At 40.5% G+C, this 23,312-nt stretch overlaps 1 protein-coding gene across 4 annotated transcripts in view; it reads right to left on the reverse strand.

The window, feature by feature from the left end:
• Positions 1-1,660: 1,660 nt before the first annotated feature.
• Positions 1,661-23,312, reverse strand: part of LOC111873464 (autism susceptibility gene 2 protein) — a 241,050-nt gene continuing 219,398 nt past the window's right edge. For 2 of the 4 annotated variants that reach the window (XM_023868205.2, XM_023868207.2), the window contains exons 7-17: positions 22,405-23,045; positions 19,156-19,252; positions 17,241-17,409; positions 14,461-14,631; positions 13,078-13,298; positions 12,048-12,241; positions 10,393-10,554; positions 6,864-6,896; positions 4,895-5,162; positions 4,666-4,813; positions 1,661-4,572 (exon numbers count right to left, since the gene is read on the reverse strand). In XM_023868205.2, coding sequence (XP_023723973.1) covers positions 3,564-4,572; positions 4,666-4,813; positions 4,895-5,162; positions 6,864-6,896; positions 10,393-10,554; positions 12,048-12,241; positions 13,078-13,298; positions 14,461-14,631; positions 17,241-17,409; positions 19,156-19,252; positions 22,405-23,045 — 3,113 coding nt within the window. In that variant the 3' untranslated portion in view covers positions 1,661-3,563. The remainder of the gene's footprint in view (positions 4,573-4,665; positions 4,814-4,894; positions 5,163-6,863; positions 6,897-10,392; positions 10,555-12,047; positions 12,242-13,077; positions 13,299-14,460; positions 14,632-17,240; positions 17,410-19,155; positions 19,253-22,404; positions 23,046-23,312) is intronic. The other 2 variants (XM_023868206.2, XM_033755097.1) reach the window with 2 other exon arrangements.

A 23,312-nucleotide genomic window follows, 5' to 3' on the forward strand; every position in this document is an offset into this window, starting at 1 on the left:
AATAGAATTATAGTTTCTATAAGACGGGTGCGCAGGTGGGGCAATTTTGAAATTGCTGAGGGCCAGAGACCTGAAGAAAAATTCTGTAATTAAGATATTGTCATACGGCTGCTGGAAGGAGCCAGGATAGTAATTGACTACAGACTGGACGACCAAGTTGTCGGAGTTCAAGTCGCAGTAGGGTTAAGAATTTTCTCTTCTTTGTCATCCAGACTAGCTCTGGGGTCCACCCAACCTCCTATATAATGGATACTGGGGGCTCCTTCCCCAGGGGTAAAATGGCTGGCACATGAAGCTGACCACTCACCTCCAACTAGTGCCGAGGTCAAGAAAATGTGGATCTATACATACAGTCCCCCATATGCCTTCATGGTGTAGTGCTCAATTAGTTATGCAAAGGGACAACTGTACCATACAGCTGCTGAAGTTTTGCTGATTGTTTGGTATGTCTATACTGTATGTTCAAACAATATAAAATGAATACTATTAATAAACCCTAATGAATTTGGGCACAGTATCCTAAACTCTAACAGGTGGTCCCAACTTCCCATATCAAATCTAGAGTGGATCCCACACAACTTTCTCATATCAACTTGTACACATAATAAATCATTTTGTACTAAGGACATAAAATTTATTTCAGTGAAAATATTGATTTTTAATATATTCATTTATTAATTTATCACATTTACAACACTTTATACTATGTATGTATAAGAAAGTAAAAACTTGACAAAGGGCCACATTATTAATATAAGCCCAATTATATTTGTGCAGATCACAGATATAAATAAACCAACAGTTCTAAGACCAGGTGACTAACAAAACCCCATACAGCAGACTCTCAATTATCTGTGTGGATTACCCACAGAACTTCTTTTAGAACCCCTTGGCTATTGATTATAGCTTTCTGTAGTGACAAAACTGTTGCCCATTACATGTTTCTATCAAATTTATCAGTGATGCTTCACAACAGTTTTTCAACAGACTGTACACTTTCTCATTCTGTTGCACATATTTTATTATTTTACTGCTTTTGTTCCAGCCCACTACCAATGAACATGGGCTACTTCCTGCTAGTGGAAAGATATTTGTATGTTTAACAACCAGCAGCATGACAAGAACTTAATAAATTTCAGGCTTGGATGGTATATATTTCAATATTTTAATTATCCACATTTCATAATCTATGCTACTCCTCCTCTCCATTACCACACATAAGCAAGAGTTAATTGTTTATAAGAGTGTCATTCTGTCAACATGCATAAGTAGGCATTGTTGTTAACAGTTACCAATAGGACTAGCAGGTACTGCACTCTTGATATCTATTAACACATATTTTCATTGTGATTTTATGTATAAAAATGGATCAACAGAGGGGTTAGGCGTAGCAAGTGTTGCCAGAAATGAGAATTATTTGTTTTGCAGTTCTGCCCATTTGTTGTATTTCAGAAGAGCCAGAATGCTGTGTGGCTGTGTATTGCGCAGGAAAAATGGACTGTATGCCAGTAATGTCAACATAAGGGGCCGCGCCATAGCTCAAGCAGTTAGTCACTGGCTTCCCACCGTGGTAGCCCGGGTTCAATCCCTGGTCTGTTCAAGTGGGATTTTTGGTGGACAAAGTGGCGCTGGGGCAGGTTTTCTCCGAGTACTTCTGTTTCCCCTGCCAATCTTCATTCCACCAAATTCTCAATCATCATAATTACCGGGGTAGGCTACAATAGGCCAATCAGTCGCTGCCATGCCAAGTGGGCGCAGTTGGACTGCACCCCCCATTAAGCGCATTTAAAAAAAATTCAACATAATAGTTAAGGGTAGAATTTACATTGTCTGTCACTATTTATTTTGTATCTTAAGACAAAATCATTCAACTCTTGACTGTTATACCTTGCTAAGTTGCAGCTGAAAGAAATAAATCCATTTCAAAGTGATGAGACATTGGCCTCTTGTTGCCAGTAAAAGAAAAAGAGAGGTCATGTATTTTCTAGGAAGCGAGATTTTAATGCATACTGTTTTTCTATAAAGTTTAATACCTTTTATATTAACACTTTGTATTTAAAAACCATAATGAAAGGTGGCTCAACTTTAGAATCAAGAGTATTCAATACATAAGATTTGAGCTATCCATGGCAGTGAAGATTCATATTGTGGTCTTGAGGTCACGACGCTGTGTTGCAGTCAGTCTAGTAGGTGTGTACCAAAATGCTGGAGGACCATATTACCCCCATATTCAGGGCAAAGGTATGCCTTCATAGTGGGGAACATGCCCCCCAAAGGGGTCACTGTCCCCAGCTCATTAAGGCTGGCATTTCTAGCCTATTAGGATCCTGGTGACTGTAGCCCTGATGGGACTATGGTCTCCGGCTGACTGGACAGTATGTTCCTCTAGACTACAACACAGTTTCATAACTCATACCAAAATATGAAAGTAGTCGAGTTCAGTCTCTTTCACGCTATCACAGAAGAACATATAATACAAGTGACAAACATTTATGTACTATGGGTGACGAATATTGTAAGGCTAATTTTAAGGCTGCAGCAACCCCTGTTCACACAATCCAAGAACTCATCAACCAGTTTTGTATATTTTACAACATGTAATGAAAGAAGCATTTAATAGTAAAGGGAATCCTATTACATTCCATGTAATTAGTTTCGTAACTGTGCAAGGTCCCTGTAAGCAGCCAAATTCCATATTTTTAATATCAAATCAATTATTCCAATGCAAATGTGGCAGTCTGAAACAACTCAGAGTGGAAACAAGTCTGTTTGGCTGAACTGTCAGGGTTTCTGCAATGTAAGTATCTGGACCACAGCCACTTAAATGCTTCTCTTTCTTCAAACTTTTAGTTGAACATTTCATGTTATTATGACCACAGCAGGACATCACAACAGATGGTAGCACCTATTAAAGCAAACTAATAAATTATTTCACTGTTTACTTATTTTATAGAGACTCAAAGAGAAGTTGAAGGTAACACTATATCTGCAGGAATGAATACTTTTTAAAATTGCTTTGTTTTTTCTTTCTGAAAGACAGTTCACATTAAAAAACGGATTTTTTCCACGCAAAAATATGACTACTCATTCAATGTAAAAAAAGCATTCCACTCATTTTATGTATAAAAAAACCATTTGATCTAATATGCCAGATTCAACTTCTTTCTTATTTGGTGTGGCTGGTCAAGAAATACTCAATGAAAAATTGTCATACAAATTTCACAATTTGGCCAGAAGTGCACATACACAATGTACTGAACAACAGGAGCAGAACTCAGGTCCACTGTTGGTATTTAAATTACATTCTCTCTTCTTGTAATAAAATAAATTAGCACACAGACAGACAGAGTTTTCTTTTTGCAAGTCAAAAATCACACAATGACTTGGGTAGCATAATCACAAGACCAGAAAGAGGAAACAGCATGAAGCAAAACTGAAAAATGTTTCGGGACTGTCAACGCGCGGGGAAGATATCCGAAACTGGCCAGTCATGGCTCCCTGATTTCTCCCTGGTCTTGTGAGGCTGATAGTGGGAACACATTCATACAGGGCAAGAGCAGCTATCATCGTGACTGTGAAGACTCCTCTTTCTTGTGTAAGTCCACCACTTGAGTGCCGTCTAGTGGTCTGGTTGAAGGAGGTGTTGGACATGCCAGTTTGTGTCCTACAGGCCCTGGGCCAGGGCCAGGGCCCGGTCCTGGGCCAGGCCCTGCCCGATGATGGAGATGATGGTTATTTTGCATTGCTCCAGAGGGACTAGGTGCCTTTCCCCGTAAATGTGGTCCTGGAGGTGGTGGGTAAGGTTGAAACAACTTGGCACGCTCTTCTTCTTCAGCCCTGTATGCAGCCATTAACGGAGTGAAATGCAGCTGCTGCAGGTGACCAAACCTGTATGCATTATCTCTGAAAGGATCAGCTCCTGGCCAAGTCGAACCAGGACCACTGGAAAAGTGCGGTGGTATTGGAGGAGCACCCAAGACTGGTGGAACCACCCTGGACCGATCCAGCATTGTTGGAGGAGGGGGAATTCCGTGTGGATGGCGGGACAAATAATGGTGGGGATGGAAGCGAGCATCACCTGTTGCTCCAGGTCGACTCAACAAGACCACATCATCTTCCTTGCCAGTCCGAGGTTCTTCCTTCACTCTCACCCCATCACCATCTGGTGCAGTTCCATTTCGAATAGGTGACCTATCTCGAGATATAATTTTGTTGCTATTTTCAACACGTTGCTGATGAAGAAGACGTTCCCGTTCTAATTCTCGTCTCTCCATCTCCTTCCTCTCCTTTTCCCTTCTTTCCCTTTCCCTTTCTCGTTCCCTTTCACGTTCACGCTCTGCCTCCAACTTCCGCTGTTTTTCTTCCCTCTCCCGTTCTCGACGTTCTCTCTCACGCTGCTCTTCCCGTTCTCGTTCCCTACGGCAACGTTCCCTCTCTCTTTCCCTCTCTCGCTCCCTCTCACGTTCTCTTTCCCTTTCTTCGAGCTCCCTCCTCTCCAATGGACTTGGTTCAGGTTTCAGACCCCATGGACTTGCAGCCGATGTTGGAAAACCGCCCGCGGTTCGTTGGAGTCTAAAAGATAAATATTTAAAATAAATGCATAAAGAATAACATGGTTCAGAATACTTTTACAGTAGAACATGCTCTCTTCCTGGTATCACTCACCGGCTCCAGGGATCATGAACAGGCCCAAGAGCTGGGAGAGGAGGGAGGTCTCTTGGGGGTGGAAATACTGATGTTCCAAGACCAGGGAAAGCAGAGTTTGGTCCACCAAAAGTTGCAGGGTAGCGCCCAAATGGAGACACTCCACTACCTGAAAAGAATATCGACAAATAACAATGGGAGGAAAATGTCAAACATCAAGACACTTTTGCTTCCACACATATCTACTTACCAATATGACTGGAAGGTGGGTTGAGAAAGCTGCTTGGATGAGGTGCTGTATCAAAGGGAGGTCCTCTGTGTCCGGACAGAGAAGTGGCAAAAGAAGGCAGGTCATGGGGGCGAGGTGGGGCAGCCAAGCCGCTAGGAAACAGATGATTAGGTGGCCTAAGTAGTTCAGCTTTTCCTGCTCCAGCTTTTGCCTCTTGCTGCTGTTTCTGCTGATGGTGATATATCTCCCAAGCAATACGCACATGCATTGCATTCCAACGACCTGACTTCTGCAATCAAACGATCAACATACCTATATATCTACCCTCTTAATAATAAAATATTTAAATAAACTGAAACTTACTCTGTAAGGTACAAATAACTAATTATAGTAATCAATTCCATCAACTAAAATAAGCATAGCACAATGCAAAGACTTCAATGTTCTGAAGACTAACGCCATCTTAGATATGATGTCGCATAGTTTGGTAGACAAAGGAACATGCTCATCTCATCTTCAGCATGTTCTTTTGAGAATGAAACTGGCACATTACAATGTTATAAAAAATATGTGAACATGACTGAAAGCTTTAGAATATGGGAATGAGCAAAAAATATGTTGAAGGAACCCTAAAATAGTTGAAGAATTTAGAAGAGGTTGATCAAAACAACTAAGCATTTTGTTTTCAACAGTAATGTAAATGAGGCAGCAAAGACAACTGGACAGATCAAAATTTGTTTGTAAAGGTCTGGTAATATGGTAGGTAGAAGGCGACTAAAATGAATAAATCTCAAGTAGGCCAGAATTACTCCAGATTTTACAAAATATACAAAACATATTTAAAGTCAGTATTAATTTAACCAGAATGGACAAAGACTGAAGAGCAGAAAGCAAATTAGAAGTCATAAAAATAAAAGTTCTGAAGAGCAAAGAATGAAAGAGGGTAAGAGGCAAGAAGACCAGGAGGGGGCAGATGGGAGGGAGAGGGACACAGTAAAAGCTGGTGAAAGAAGAAGACAACATGAAATTAAGGGTTTTCATAGATGAAATTGTTTGGAAATCTTCAGAGATTGGACCTGCATCTGACCTTCCTGACCTCTGCCCACATTAGCAGTGGTTAAGGGAACATATGAGATAGTTTAATATTATATATATGGAGAAATGGAAAGCTGGGGCATGGAGCAGGTATGGCCTTTTCCATGGTACTACATAAACACTTATCTGGAGACTTAATCCAACGGCAGAAGAGTTGGGAAATTTAGTAGCTGAGACTGAAACAAAGTACCTCATGAATATAAATATGGAGGGATTACACAAACATTATCTGAATAGTACCTATGCTATGGACTCCAATACCTACAAAGGTTCAATGGCTTACATATGGCAGCTCAGACTGCAAAGCAACAAACGGCAAGACCATTACTGATCAATGAATTTAAAGGTTGTGGAAGGAAGTAGGGATAACATAATTTGAGGTATTATTCTGCGATTGGCACAAAGGGATTGAGGGAGACCCTGAAGGACTTTAGTCATGTTGCTTGGTGTCCTGCTCAAGGATAAAACCCAACGGTTCTCAAATACAATTTGGAAGCATCACCACCTAAGTGAACTTGATCTAGTGTGGTGATGATAACGACAAGGATGAAAGGGTGTCAGAAGCATATAATACTCAAAATTCTAATGCAAATGAAGTAGTAATAAACGTGTACAAAACGAGCTTCATTCACAAAATTGTATAACACACACAAAAAAAAAATTATATATATGTGCCATGATGCAGAATTAAACAAATCTCATAAAACTGACAATTCTGTCACTGTTTTTGTTGCACCAACAATTCACTGTTCGAGGTCTGCAAAGTCCAACTTATATATATCATTTCATAACCACATTAAAATAAAGCCATAACAGAAAATAACTGTGAACCATAAAATGTTATATAACAAATAAATACTAAATCTAAAATGCAGCCACTTAAGAAGACACCTACCACTGGTTTGGGTTTTGAGGGATCACCCATCTGCTGTGGAAAAACAAAGAGAACAAAGCGTTACTCACTGGATAAAGCAAAATGTTAACAAACAGAATGTCAAGCATTTTAAGTTTTGGTATGCCATTATTATACATAAACATACATTGTGGCTCAGGAGTTTCCCATGCATAAATGAAAGACTATACCACACACACTGTAACTTAGCCATGCAAAAATAAATATAGTGGAGATCCCGTAACAATTTATCATACAGTGAAATGTCACAACAAACTATAGGAGACCCACATAAATTATAAAATGTGAACTTTTCACGGTAACATGATGTCATGAAGTCTTATGGGCAATAAGCAATCTCAATACAGAATAAAGTAATATAAAATAAATTTTGGAGATGTCCATCTCTGTTGTAAGAGACTGAAGTAATAAGTGGCACAAATTTGCAGATACACGGAGATTTTAAAATGCTTCTCCTATGTTTAAACTCTTTATTATTCCTAACTAATAGTGATAATAAAATCATGCCTTCACAACTCAAAACACAAATGTCTGTTACAGTGAATGTGGCTGAAAATTAAGTGTAGAAGAATAAGCAAAAACTAGATCAAAATACAAAGCACAACTATCAGATATTCAAAACTAAAAAATGGTGGGGAATTAGACTCGACAAAATTTCAGTTGACTTGAAAACGATAAAAAAACTGAGGTATGAAAATAATGACAAAGGGTTCTGTACAATGCTTCCTGCAATCTGTGAGATTGCTGTTATGTTACAAAATGTTATGACATGACATGACACAGGAGCCTGAGAGCACAAGGCTGGATTGACATGCATGCTCTGAGCTGTAGGGGGGTAACTATTAGAGTGACAGACTTCACTGAAATTCGGGAAGAGGACTCAAGACCCTGAGGAAGGCAGACCACATTGGAGAAGTTTCAGCGATTCCCTTTTATACAGACTGGAAGCGCTACTGGCTAAAGGCAGAGGATAAGGACTAGCAATGTCATGAGTTGACAATTAGATATACAGAGATGGTGCAGAAGCTGAATGAGATCGTTTAGTGTTAATGAGGATAAAATGGAATAAAAAGAAAACAATTTCAATGCATAGCAATACTATAATGCAAATTTATTTGGTCATATTCATTTTTTAAAAATCTGTTATGTTCTCTTTGCAACATGATGCATCTGAAAGTCTTGATTGGAAATTCTCCTAAGTCTCTAGCATAATGCTGCACTGATTGCATTTCATCAGAGATACACTATTCCGACTTCGGAAATGTGTGACATTTGCTGAAGTAAACTTTACATTTTAAAATCCGAACGGGAAAAAGTCATATCAATTCAGCACGCTTAACACAACCATGCCAAATCACCAAAATGGGAAATGGGGTGCCCAGTACACCTGGTTCCTCAAACAGCTGTGTGCATGGTGGTGCCATCTCATTAGAATCAGATTTCACCATCTACTTTCAACATTTTGGGCATTATACTACACTGCTCCAATGTTATGGTCACCATGCGGTAACCTTCTTCAAAGAAGTAGGTGTGATAACTCCAAAGCTGAACATGTCACATCAGATGTTAACTTTCACCAATGTATACAGATCTTTCATTCTTTGCTTCACTACTGGAAATTCTATCCAATGAAACAAAGTGTACCATTGTCATATATATCACTTTGTAAATAATATCTAGATCTGTCTTCATGATGTTGATTAACAGTGTGCAGAAGGCCATTTGAGCGATTTTAACAGAATCTTGCAGCTGCTGCACAATCTTAATCTTGCAGTTTGCAGTGTGAACTTAACTGAATGATATCTAGAAAAGCAAGCTGACTGTTGATCACTGCTTCCCAAACCCAGCCAACATTCTTTGCCATGGGGACTGACAGTGAACTACTGACAAAACAATTACAACCACTGCCAGTATTTTGAAAATTTTCCACCCACTTAAAGATAATGTTACAAAAAATAATTCTACCGTAACTACCAACAGAAAACTAATGGCACAGTCTGCTTTGGACCTGCATTACTGGCTTACATTCAGTACGAGTTCACCTGCAAACAAGTGGTGAACTACCTGCCGGTTACCGAAGCTCACTTCTAACTACATTATGGGAAGCAGCTGCACAGATCAGAAAAGAGAAACAAAACCCCCTCCAACTTCATTTAGTTTGTTACAGCAGCTCAAAAATGTCACAATCCACTGCTGCACCCTGTATTTATTTTCTTCTATCTCACACATATTACGCATACTGGGATACTGACACAGATTCAGTGCATTATAGCAATGAGAGTTGAAGCAACATGAGGCTTAGGATATAAGTGAGTTGGCTGACAGTGAAAACAGGATATGAAGGCTTGGACTTAATTCAACTGACTCAGCACACAATCTTGTGTAAATAGTAATAAACTTTCAGGTTCCATAAGGCAGGGAATTACATTACCAGATGAGCAACAGTCAGCTTCATAAGAAAGCTGAAGCTAGGCACATGTCTGGCCTCAACAGCTTCCAAGCTATGAGACTAGATGGCCTTGTATCAAGGCATAACTAATGCTAACCAGAAGATGGTAACAAGCTACACTGTTGCATGTGCCTTGCTTGCAGAGAGCATGAGGAAGCGATTATAGTTGTGAGACCTATCAGATGACACTGTGTGTACCCTTGCTTTCAAGAATATGATAAAGAACTTGAATGGTTTAAATCACACAGCAGAAGCGATAAGGATCCATACGTGTATGTGACAATTTTGAAACAAATTAAGTAAAGCGAGATTTTATATATTTCTGGTCATTATAAATCTCAGTTTAATTTTAGGTTCTGTGTAGAGGGTAGTAATTCGGCAGAACATGGTCCACTTTATGATTTTCTTCACTTGTTTTGAAGTCATATTTCCTTTTTTTATTTTGTTAGTTTCAATGCAATGGTTATGAGATATCAACGCTGTTATGAATTTGTGTGTGAAACACTGAAATAAATGCCATCCCATTGTACAGTGCATAGATGTTAAAATCCCTTTTGTAATGGTTAATAAAAGGCACACGAACCCTACAATCCAGCACAAAATAATCAAACTTTCAACTCAACCAGTAAATGGAAATTTCACATACTTATATACAAATGATGGGTGGTGGGACTACTTACAGGACACTGTCACCTTAAAGGACACCTCTTCAAACTGGGGCTAAGTGACAGTCCCACTTGTGAGAGATGTCAAGAAGAAAATGAAACAGCTACACATATCCTATGTGAATGTGAGGCCTTACCTTATTTAAGATTATGTCATTTGGGTCAGTAATTTATGGAACCAAGTGACTATTTCGATGCCCCCAGGTATAAAATCCTGCACTTCATTGGAAGCGCAGGATTGCTGAGAGGCTAATGAAAAGGGGACACACAACAGACCACTGTAGGTAGCGATGCAAGGGCCGAGAAGGCCCACCCCTTATACATTCATTCATTCATTCATTCATACTTATATACAACATAACATGAAGTTTCACTTTTACAAGTTCTTTATATATACCTTTGGCGTAAATGCAGGGAGATGATTGGGTGGAGCAAAGGGAGTAGAGCCCCCTAGACTAGGATGTAGTAATCCTGGTGAAAACCCAGGATAACTTGTGAGCCCAAGATTTTGCCTGTAAAATGGTGAGTCCACGCCACCTAATTTTGGGATTTCCTTAAACTGAAAGAGAAAGATGCACATAATATAAAACCACAACACTGAGAAGAGATGGTACTATACTTCCAGCTCCAACATTCTTGCTCAGATTCTGTAAAGCAGTGGTTTCCAACCTCAAGCCACAACCCAAATCACAATCATGTGGATTGCAAGCAGGATTGTGATGGATAACCAAAAGGGTTATTTTCTTGAGCACCTGAAAGGTTAAAAGGGGCATGCAGTAGCATAGTTGGTTGAGGCACTATGCTACAAGCATAGCATACAAGGTTGCAGGATCGAATCCTGATGAGGTGGATTTTTTCAATTTACCTAATCCTTCCAGCCACACTATGTCCCTGGGGTCGACTCAGCCTTTAACAGAAATGAGTACCAGGAAAAGTCTTGGAATATTCTTGGGAGTAAAGGGCGGCCGGCGTGTAAGGCTGACAACCTTACCACCATCTATGAGCCGATTGGCTAGAAAATGTGAGAACCTCAACATCTCACAACCCTATGGGCCTCCACGACCTGTTACAGGGATACCTTTACTAACTTACCTCAAAGGTTAAAAAACATAAGAAATTGCATGGCCCCATCTGTAGCCAATTCAGGGCTGCATGAAACAATTGCTCTAAAGATTTGTTGCAGTCATGATGACTCAAATGTGCTAAACACTACCCACTATTTTCAGCATAATATTCTGTAATAATCACAATATTTTGGGAATTCAAATTGCTCCAACTTCAGCCAAATGGATGTCATTTTAAGCAACTCAATTAGTTACCTTTACTGAGGGAGTAACTGAGATCAAGTGTAGGACATGGCTATGACAAGGAAAACATAAATAGAATCTATGGCAATAGACTATGAAATGGCTGCACTCTTTCACAAATTCATGGCTGCATCAAACTTCCATCCAGCTTCTTGCTCCTTTAGCAGTTTAACTGTCGCTCAAATTGCTTAATTTATCTTGTCGCTCCCTCCCCACGCCTACTGCTTGTATACTATGCATACATACAGTTTCATTCTAAAGGAGGGTAGTGGGTTTTTTGAAAATTAATTAGCGGTATACATAAATACCAGTATTGTAATAGTGGTGGGCGAGGGATTTCTATTCAGGTCAGCCCACGTATTCTAAAATGGTAAAGAACTGATCTGCTGAGGCTTAAACTCAGTTAAAACTGTGGCTGAGTAGTAACACAGAAAATTTAGGCCATGCCATAGCTCAAGCGGTTAGTCGCTGGCTTCCCACCGCGGGGCCCTGGTTCGATCCCGGGTCTGATCAAGTGGGATTTGTGGTGAACAAAGTGGCGCTGGGGCAGGTTTTCTCCAAGTACTTCAGTTTCCCCTGCCAATCTTCATTCCACCAATTGCTCCACAATCACCCTCACCTACCATCTGGAGCTGGTATAATAGGCCAGAAGTGGCCATAGTACCAAGCGGACTCAGTCCCACCTCACAAAAAAAACCCAGAAAATTCAAATTTTAAGAAGGGTTTGACTATGACAGTTACTTACCAGTGGAGTGGGAAAGAGAGAGGGTGCAGGAGGTGGTGGCAGTATTGGTGCAGTATGTTGGTGTACATGTGTATGTTGATGTTGATGGTGATGCATCTCAGTTCGCAGGTACGGTGGTGGCCCTACATTCAGTGAACGATCCTGTGACGCCAGAAACCTGCTGTCAAGCTCCCGACGCAACAGGTCTGCTTGATCTGTAATTAATGTCACTGTATCATATTAATCTAACTCAACATTCAAATTTTAATAGACATTTCATTAGCAGTCAAACGCTGCAGAAACACACACCTGCACTACTATAGTTAACACTTTATGATAAACTTTGCCATTTATTTACAGCAGGGAACAGTACCAATAAGTGAAATCTGTTTTATGTACAACAAAAGCTGCAGATAGTATAAAACATAGAGATGACAAAGACTGGCACAGCAAAAAAGACAACTCTTCAACATATCTTAAAGAAGGGGATCTGGTAGTCTTGAGTATGACAGTGGGATCTCATTCAAAGGGTTCTGAGTTCAATCCTCAGTCACATCTCAGTGGAAATTTTTTGCTCACAGACTGAACCTCCGCTGAAAGGAAATTCTGAACATGTGATGAATATTGGTTCCCAACCCTAACCCTACAGATGCTCCTACCAAACGAATAAATGCCACAAACACTTCCTCCCTGTCTCTGACATGAAACCATACCAAGAGTTTATATGGTTTTCTGAATGTTACTAACATCTCAAGGTCAGTACATGAACAATGGGACCTTGCGAAGAAAGAGCTCAATATGAAACTGAAGTTATATAAAATTTTGCAGCTAAATTTAATTTATATCAATCATAAATCCTTTGCTGAAGTGACCTACCAGCAGGAGATGGGATTTTAATACCCAGTGTGACACGAGAACTACAGACATTAGAGGGGTGAGAAACAATTTTCTCTTCTATTCACAGAGTAGGTTACACAAATCAGGCTGTATATAGGTCATGACAGCCAGCATGACACATCTATATTAGTCTCTACATGTTACTGTTACTTACTTGACTGGAAGAGAGACTCTGCTGAGAAGGGGTTAGGGTTGGCAGCTGGTGGCAGGCTCAGAGGACTGGCTGTTGCAGCAGGGGGTGGAAGAGGAGGTGCAAACATTGGTGGAGGAAATGGATGTGTAGCGGGATGAAGAGGATGAGTGGCTGGAAGTGGCACAGGAGGGGGCGTTGGCCGTGGTACAGATGCTGCTGGTGACAACTGCTGCCCACTTGAACTGAAAAAAAAAATTGTGAAATATCAGGAAAATCACAAAAACCAATAAAGAATTTAATGACAGGATTAGAACACTTCTTATAGTAATCCACTAAATACATACAGATTTAAATTAAGGAGTTGTAAGACATTTTATAAACACTTCACAAATAATTTAAGACATACACAGACATTTCATTTTTCACATTATGTGAAGTAAGCTTTGTGATTTGTCAATATAGTTAACAACAAAATGGCCATCTAACATAATGCAGAACTAACTCATAGCCAGTGTTACCAAACTTCAGACTGTGGTCTTGTGGTTTATGACAATGTTTCAGAGGAACATGCTTTCTCAAACCTCTGTGTTGATGTTCAAGTTCAACCCTGAAGATGGAGGGAGCATGTTTCCCCCCAAATGTTGGTACCCACCTGCATGTGCCACAACCGAAAAAACCACAATCTGAACAATCACCACCATGAAGACTTCAAATATACATCAAGTAGATCTCAGGACAAAGACTTGAAGGAGAGAGGTTTTAAAATCATATAAAATAGTTAAACTGACATGAGGATATCAATACAAGTACTATGATCATCATTTCCAAGTATGTAGTTCACTGTGGTGAGAAGGTGCTAGGTATAATATTACCCCTCCAAAAATCAACACCTGATGAGAATATATAGGACAATAAAGGGTTCCCCACAGGATATACTATCTAGAGCTGGCTCTCCAACTAACAAGTATCATGTATCAAGCATGACTGATCTGAAAGCACGTGACCATGATATCCTCCCACCTGACTGAACTAAAAGTGGACCATTAGTCTCACACAGATGTTTCAGAAATCACAATTTGTTGCACTGCATCTGAGTCAATCTTGCCATGCAGGCAGAACAGCACAAAGAAGGATGGCAAGAACACTGCCATTCATGTTAAATCTCCATGCAAATTGGTTTCCTTGGCAACTGCAGGGGGCCTCAACACAGCCTCAATGCTGACCAATATGGATCAAACTCAAATCTGGACACCTTCCAGCATAGATCAAAAACTTCAAAGGTATCCAAATTCTGTTGAGATACCATGGCACTGAAACAAAAATGGCTCCTACGCTATGCATCATATGCTTTGGGCTAACACATATTTTCTTCCACATGCTACTACAAATGGCAATCGTACAAACCTGCCCCATGATGGTGTTTTGGTGAAGGCAAGACTAGAAGACACAATCGCTGGAGCTGGTGCTGCGGCCGAACTGAAGGGGGATGAGTTACATGTGATTACACAACTACTAGACAGTGTGGCTGCACTCACAGGCGTAATGCTGCTTCTGCTTAGGCTACTCACGTTACTGCTGCAAATATCAAACACCACACATTACACTATTCTTCATACAGCACCACACCTGTTCAACTGGATAACCTGATGCAATCTGTAACTCAGCATTCATTTTCATAATGAGGATCTCATGCTTTTCAATATATGCAACACCAGTAATTTCTTTTTCTTTGGTACTACAGCCCCAGTGGGCCTAGGCCTACCTCCATGAACTTCTCCGTTCACTTTGGTTTTCCTAGATCATACACATTCGGTAGGACTCCTTGGGCGGGTGATCAGTTCGTCGCAAGGCCTCTACCTGTGCACAAACACAAACTGAACATCCATTCCCTGAGTGGGATTTGAACCCATGATCCCAGTTTCCAAGTGAGTGAAGACAGTACATGCCTTAGACCGCTCGGCTACCATGACCGGCACAACACCAGTAATGGAGCATTAATATTCACATTAATTTTAATGTGTTAACTCAGCTAACACTTTGAAAAGTACGAAAAAATGTGTTACTTTTGCATTTCACTGATATTTTACATACTGGCTGAAGATGCAGTAAGATAACGCATCTTCTGCCACTTCCAGGTAGCAAGCCTATCACAAGCTTGTTACCCAAATCTTCTCAACTTATGATGGCAGTTTGAGAATGCAGGCACAAGTAGAAAAGAGTACAGGGGTGGAGAGTGCATAACACCACAAGCTATTTCAAGCTCCTGTATTAGGCAAATGAGAACTGTTAACACACTTCAGATGCTTGGTGCTCACAAAGCATGCAATCAACTTAGGAAGCATGGGACAGAGAAATGGGTAATTTTGCTTAAGGATATCATGGCATTCATCAAGACTCTGACTTCCATTTTCATTTGAGTGTATTTGCAGGAGTATTACCACAACCCAAAAGCTTTTTCATATTATGTAAACCGAAATTAACGATGTCACTTACTGTTCCAGACATTTAAATTTTTGTTAGTTTTTAACAGACAACTGAAACACTTTAAAAGTTTGGTCAGAAAGAGAGAGCTTCTCCCAGCTGGATAAGGAATACAGAATTTCCAACTAAGGGAAGCCTGCTTTAGCCCTTCTCTGTAGAGTAAGCAGGACTAGTTTCACATCTTTCACTCTGAGGCTTTTAGTCCACAAGTGAACTTATACCAACCAAGCGACTGCTGCTTGTCAGCGAAGTTAGTGTCAACTTTTTGAAGATAGTTGTCACGTGGTCAGTGCAACGGATTCCCATGGCCGGTAATCTCAGTTTTCTAGACTGGAACATCTTTCGCTATGTTAGAAATGAATTTGTCAACTGGATGTTGTGTTTTCTTAATGCAGATACTGTCCTAACACACTTTTTTTATTGCTAGTGGGGTGGGACTAAGTCCCTTGTACTGTGGCCACTTCTGGCCTATTGTACCAGCCTCAGATGATTCTCGTAGGTGGGGGTGATTGTGTAGCAATAGGTGGAATGAAGATTGGCAGGGGAAACCGAAGTACTCAAGAGAAAACCTGCCCCAGCGCCACTTTGTCCACCATAAATCCCATTTGACCAGACCCGGGATCGAACCCGGGCTGCTACGGTGGGAAGCCAGCGACTAACTGCTTGAATGATGGCACGGCCATCCTAACACACTTGCTGTAGATTTATTTTTCTTGGTGAAGACGTTAATGTGCTTGAAATTGATGTCAGCTGACAGCAATAATATAATATGACATAACTGCAATAAAACTTCAGTATCAAATAACAAAAAAGTCGTGACTGAGGGGTTCACTGTATATTAATACTCTCCAATAACCAATGAGCAGGACCACCACATCTCCCTTGTTGGATGCTCATAACACCATACTAAATTTATCCACAGCTATCCTCCATACCTACACACCATCTACATCACCAACCAGAGGGCATACCATGCCATGGAGACAATGGATGCACTGAATATGATACAGAACAAAATAAGAAACATAAATCCTCTGTCAATTGGAGATGCACATCCACTGCATTCCATTTATATCCAGTCCTACAAGACATCTGAGGGTTGTTTGAAAAGACTGGCAAAGCCTAGCACCAATTTCATCTGATTTATCTTCTGCAATCACTAGGCATTTTGATCCCCCACTAGATAAAATGAAATTGCAGTAATCTGGGAAAGTTTTACTCCTAACATTTTAGGCTATATGTTAATTCTGCAAATAGTGCAACCTCTGCAGCCTGATTGAATGGGAGGAGCGTCAGGCTCTTCCACCTGAGTGGCTCAGCAATTTGTGGGAAGTTCTAAGATGACTGAACTGCATTATCAACAAATTCATCATTACTTACATTTCTGAAACTGAAATGCAATGATCAACTTTCTGGTCGTTATCCATGGCAATATTTTTTCAAAGTTTAGAATGGCGTTTTAGAGAGCCTAGTCCTTGACATGTGTGTGATTTAAAATGAAAAGACAAGATGAAGGATAATGTCCAGAATAGTGATCATGACATTAATACACTACCACCATGAACTTCTAATCAAAAATTTAATCTCTTTAGTTCCAATAGTTTATGTACAATTAAGCTTACTGGAAGTAAAAATTTTAAACCATTCAGATATACACTATAGTATTCAGAAGTGTCCATTCCATCAATAGCTGACATTCCTACCTATAGCTGTCCCGTTCCCTGTTTGGACTGTGGCCCCTTGGCGAATGACTGCGACCGACTATAGGTGTTGTCACAATGTCTCTGTGGCTTGTTGTTGTGGTTGTTATAACTACTGCTGTAGCTGTTGTCACTGCTGGTGCTGTTGTTGTGGTGGCAATAGGTGCTGAAGCTGTGAAGGCATGTGAACTACTTTATAACCACTGTTAACTGCTGCTTTAGTTCCACAAAATCAAGTCAAGTCATGGTGCTGCAGCATACAAGACAATAATTAGGCAAAGTATTTGAAAGGGAAATGGGTAATAACTACATCAAGAGCAGTTACAACTAAAAGAAAAAAAAAGCTACAGGGAAGGGCCAATGTCAACAAAAGCATTCATTATCAACAAAATACTATAACAAGTTAAAACTTTTTAATATTTTAGGATGCAATCTGCCTTAAGAAGGAGAGAGAGACTTGAATGTAAGAAATAATTAAGCAAAACCCTTAATATTATAAACTAACTTAACATATCATCTTAAACCCCATGTCACATGAGGGTCTAAATTTATACACATATAGCATCTGCTACATCAAATTTATCATATGGAACATAAGCACAGACACTAACGAGAAGCTTAATATAAGGTGAAATAAATTCTGTTAAGGTGATTATATTACTCCCAGCCGCAAGAGAAATGAATAATAGTAACAAAATTACAGATTAAATCATCAATTACAGTTTTCATGTAACACCAAAGAAATAATTAGAAATAAAGACTTATAATTTTGATGGGATATGACAGGACACCCCTGACAAATTTCAAAATTTTATCTCTGAGGATAAAGACACTTAGGAAGAATTAAAATATGAGCAGATTCTGTTTTGTTCAGCATATACCATATACACTTAGAATATTGATGAAATGCAGTTCAGAATACAAGACAAAATTAAAAACCTTCTTGATGTATGTGATCTTCCAACCACAAGTTAACTGTACTGTCTCAGAGAGAATACTAATATGCAGGGGTTGGACAAAATAATGGAAACAATGTAAATACTGTACACCCACGAAAATGTGCTACCTCTCTCCATTCAACAACTTATTAAGTTATCATTCAGAGCAACTTGAAGAAAGTTACTAAATGAGGGTGGTGCACAATCTGGTTGGAAAACAACAACTTCGTATTCAGGTAAAAAGAGAAGTGTTTGTACCAAGACAGAATATTGTTGATGCACATGCATTGTGGAACTATACTAATGCAAACTGTGTGTCTCCCTTTTCTCTTTGCTTCCTTCAATTATGTAATCATGGTTACAAAAAAATAACTTTGTATAAAAGAACATATTTGTGGACAAGCTGTATCATTATCGTCATCATCATCATCATCATCATCATCAGTAACCTGTCAGACGACTGGTCCACAGTCTCTTCCAAAACAATTCCTCCACTTAATGCGATCTAGAGCTTTCTCCTTCAAATGACAGTATCCTCTTCTGTCACCAAGGTCATCCACTGTCTTCTTACGTCTTCTTCCTTGTCTTCTTATCACTTCTATCCGCCCCTCTATCTTTCCTTCAATAACTTCTTTTAGAAGGCAGTTTCTGCGTAAAACATGACCAATCCAATTAGCCTTCCATTTTCTTATTTTGTGTAGGATATTCCTTGGCTCACTGACTCTAATTAACACTTCTTCATTTCTCACATAATCGGTCCAACTGATCTTCTCCATCCTTCTCCAACACCACATTTCGAAACTTTCCAGATGTTTCTGATCTACTGCCCTAAGTGTCCATGTTTCAGCCCCATACAACATAAAAATTACGAGTGGTTTACTTAGGAACAGTCAGAAATACACTTGGAGAACAAGGAGGAGGAAGGGATGATGATAATGATGGAGGAGGAGGAGAAGAGCTGTGAACTAATCAGTCCTTACCTGCAGTGACAGGTGTCGTCACCGCGGGAATGGTCGTGGATCCACCAGAATGCTGTGGCTGCTTGGCAACAATAGGGCACGGGGATCTTGTAGACCTCTGCAAAATTCAAAGTACATGTATTTAGTAACATAACTCTACACTGCTCTTAAATGGAGAAAGAAGTGTTGGATCATTTTTAATTACACATTCTGGGGCTAGAAGACCAATTCAATTAAATACCCTTCAATCATGACATACCACATCAATTATCATAAGTGTTTGTAAATCACGTTTTAGAACATTATGTGCAGTAGCGATCATTACTAGGAAGACAGTGCCTCTGTCAGCACACAGACTAAGCCACAGGATGAGCAAACCAAGAAATCACAGTTCGATTCCCTACATGGGGAAGGGACTTTCCTCTTTCCCACACCATTCAGACTGGCTTTGGAGCCCACCCAGCTTCCTATCCAATGGATATTGGGTCCTACTTCTCTGGGAGTAAAGTTGTTGGGGCATGAAGCTGACCACATCTAGTATCACAGTTAAGAATGTGTGAAGCTATACCTCCAACCCATTCATCATAAGGTGTGGTATTTAGTTGAGCACAGGGATAAATCTACCTCTCTCTACTTTATCTTAGCGGTCACTGTAATTTACTATATTATAGTGTCACAGGAGACAGGAAAGTTTCAATTTACATACCAGTTAAGTGGAAATTATATATGATTATGTACCACCACTTATGGCAATATACACTCATGTGTTGTAACTGTGTTTAACTAATCAGGCACTATACCATGAAGACGTTTGGGGGAGTGATGTATAGATCCACATTTTCTTGACCTTGTTCCCCATTTCTGGAATTCACATACAAACACAGAACATAAACTTCTAGAAAAGCAATCAGAAAACAGCCAACAAACAAGCTGGCTCAAGAGCTAATGCATTTGAAGGTTCACAGTTTAAATCCCGACTGCTGTATTAGATATCTTGAATGTGTTTTATGGGGGTTCGTCATTTCAGGCAAATGCCAGATATACACAACTTATTCATCCTGAATCCTTTCCATGTTATCATGTCCTTGTAACTGCTCTAGTGTTGATAGATAACATAGAAACTAACACTTAGTCACACTATCAATCAACACCACAATCTGTCACTACATTAATTTAAAAGGCTGAGAGGGCAAGAATCATTTGGGGAAAAAAATATTCTGCTCACAATCATGCCTTTCAGAACATTAAGAAACAACCCAAGAGCACACAAAGCTTCGTTTGTTAGGGATTGTACTTATGGCTTATTTTACTAAACCACAAACTTTTGAAGAGTCTTTGTAATACTCATGGGAGTGATTCTGAAACCAGAGCAACCACAGCATAAAGGACAGTAACAGAAGAAAGCTCAAGGAAGAGAATAAAAACATTCTCATGCATAATTAATGGCTTTCATGAGTTTAAAAGCGGGTTTATTTTCAGGGGAACACTCACACCCTCTAACAACTGATGTCTCTAATTATGGTCGGTCAAGTCTTCTAGCCCACTTTGCCTCATTCTAGAACACGATTAAAATTAATTACTTTGCACCAAGTCTTAAAACACGTTCTCCCCTTCCTCTCCCTGCCTGTACCTTCCTTCAAAGTTTAGCTGGTAATGTATCTGCTATTTGCCTTCACAAATAATAAAAATGAAAATCTTCACTAATTGGATTCTTTGGGTGAGATGCACAATTATTATTCTAATGGCAAATTGCAAAGGCCACTTCTTAGAATAACTGGAACAAGGACTGACGAGGGCTTTAAGCACAGCCAAGAAACAAGCTACAAAAATTTTCTGAACCATATTACCTTACAAAAGCCTGCCTCTATACAAAACCAAGGAAGGTCTGACATTCTCACAGCAGTTTGTAAGATTACTGTTTTCTGGAACGTTATACAGAACTCTACTGTCTCTATCTACAGTATATTTCTGACCTGAATATGGAGGCAGTATGTTTCTTTGAACAATCAGTAATGATCTACCAGACTACACAGTGTAGTGTCCCAGAAGAAAGTAGTTCTTTTATGTAGCCGTATCTCCAAATTCTATTGCTGTGCCTACAGTTTTTACAAATTTTTTTAAACCGTTCGACATTATAGAATTTTTTATAACAAGAATTATGTCCACCGGCGAGGAAAGCTTACAATCCATATGAGTGATGGAAAATAAGGAAAGCGATACAAGTACAGCACAACCCCTCGCTACAAATGTCAGAGTTAAGAAATTTAATTTTTATGGAAATTGCAAAATATGGCCATAAAATTCACAATATGCGCCGAAAGTTCCTCAGGAAATTTGGAACAGGAATGTTTTAAACACAGAATGCAAAATGTGAACTTCGGCCAAAATAATTTTCTTTTGGGATGAAATTCCGACTGCGACATCAGTGACACAGGAGGATCTTTAGTAGCCTAGCTCCACTATGGTCACATGATGTCAACTGAGGAACCCTCTTAAAAGAGGGCATAGGATTTTTACTCCCTGCACTTCTGCTCCAACAGTGAATAAGTCAAATCTCTCAGAGCTCTGGTTAGAAGCCTACCAAGGACGAGGCTAAGGTCTCCTTAATGAGAATGGGTAATGTGGCCATCAAGAACTGGAGTCTGTACACGTCGAGGGCTGAGGGGGAGGGTGTCACCATCTCACACCTGGGGCCTCAGCTGGCACCTGATTACAGGTCTAGCTGGGGTCAAGTGGGACCTATTCTATCCCTGGTACAAATATAAAGGACGGCTGGATGGACCTTACCACCAGTACTCTGGAGGAAGGGGCATCTCTTCCTGCTCTATTGGGCTCAGGTGCCAAGTCATCTGCTCTTCTGCTGTCATGGAGAGGCAGTTAATCTCCTAGGGGCTCTCGTGAGGGCCCAATGAGGGCAAGACGAACAGGTTTCTTGACAAGGTTGAGAAATCTATCAAGGACAAGAATTACACTGGCCAGCAGAGGAATACTCTCTTCAAAGATGCTGGGGCTGGGTTATAGGTCGAGCCCGGGCTCAGCTGTCCATGTCAACAGATGACTGTAGATGGCTGTAATCTCAAAGATTCTCTTAATGCATTAGCGGGCTGAGTTGTTGGGTTTTCTCCCTTGGAGCTCTGGTGTCAGTTCCCTCAAGAGTGAGAAAGTAAGGCATCTCTGGCCAGTATTTTATGTTCAGTAATCATTTCTGTCATCCTGCAACTTTAGTTGAATTGCCTTAACATTATGAGAAGACAGCCACAATTTACTCACCGAATCATTGCAGGGCGAAGGCAGAGGTGAGGCGGCCGCTTGCGGAAGGTACGGACTATGCTGCAACGTTGCAGAATAGGGTGCATACAGGGGTGGGTAAGCTGGATGCGGATGCGGATGTGGGTGTGGATGGGAATTTGGATAAGCAGCTAGTGATAGGGGCGCATAACTGTTAGGAGCAGATTGCGCTGGAGTTGCCACAGCTGGACTACCGGTCCTGCTGTTGCTATTGATGCTATTTGTATTACTGTTTGGGCAGTGTTGCTGGGGGGCATGGGGTGCGGGTACAGGTGCTGCTGTCACTGCTGCTGCTGGTGGTGGCTGCACATGTGGCTGAGCCTGTGGCAATGGTAAAGGAACAAGGGGTGGAGGGGGTACTGGCGGAGGAGACTGAACCACTGATTGCGTGGGCCCAACACGTGGTACTGGTCCATTTGATACCACACTAGGTTGTGACGAGAGTGATGGTGATGAGGGCGGGTTCGTGATGGGTGTAGGATTGTGCGGTTGAGGTGGCGGTGTTGGTGGAGTAGGAATTCGTGGGGGTAGAGGGCTGGGGGCAGGACTGGTCTCGCCACTGCCCCCACCAGGCGACCCTGTTCCGTTGTTGATTGGTGGCGGTGGGTTGCCTGGTAACTCGTCTGAAAAGGAGAAAATCCAAAATTAACAAAGCATGACACAGGCTATCTCCTACTGCTACTGCTACTACTACTACTACTACTACTACTACTGTGGGAAAAGATGGCCGCACTTTGAATAGCTGCATCAATTTCTTGAAAATAATGAAGAACTGATGAACGTAAATGATTCCTGGTCTTCGGTTTTCTGTTACTGATGAACAGAACTGGTTCCCGGTTTCCGGTTTGCTGCCGAAGAAAGCTTTCCTGGGCGCAGACAAAATACTTGGT

The sequence above is a fragment of the Cryptotermes secundus genome, unplaced genomic scaffold (genome assembly GCF_002891405.2).
Source record: "Cryptotermes secundus unplaced genomic scaffold, Csec_1.0 scaffold333, whole genome shotgun sequence".
Taxonomy (NCBI): Eukaryota; Metazoa; Arthropoda; class Insecta; order Blattodea; family Kalotermitidae; genus Cryptotermes; species Cryptotermes secundus.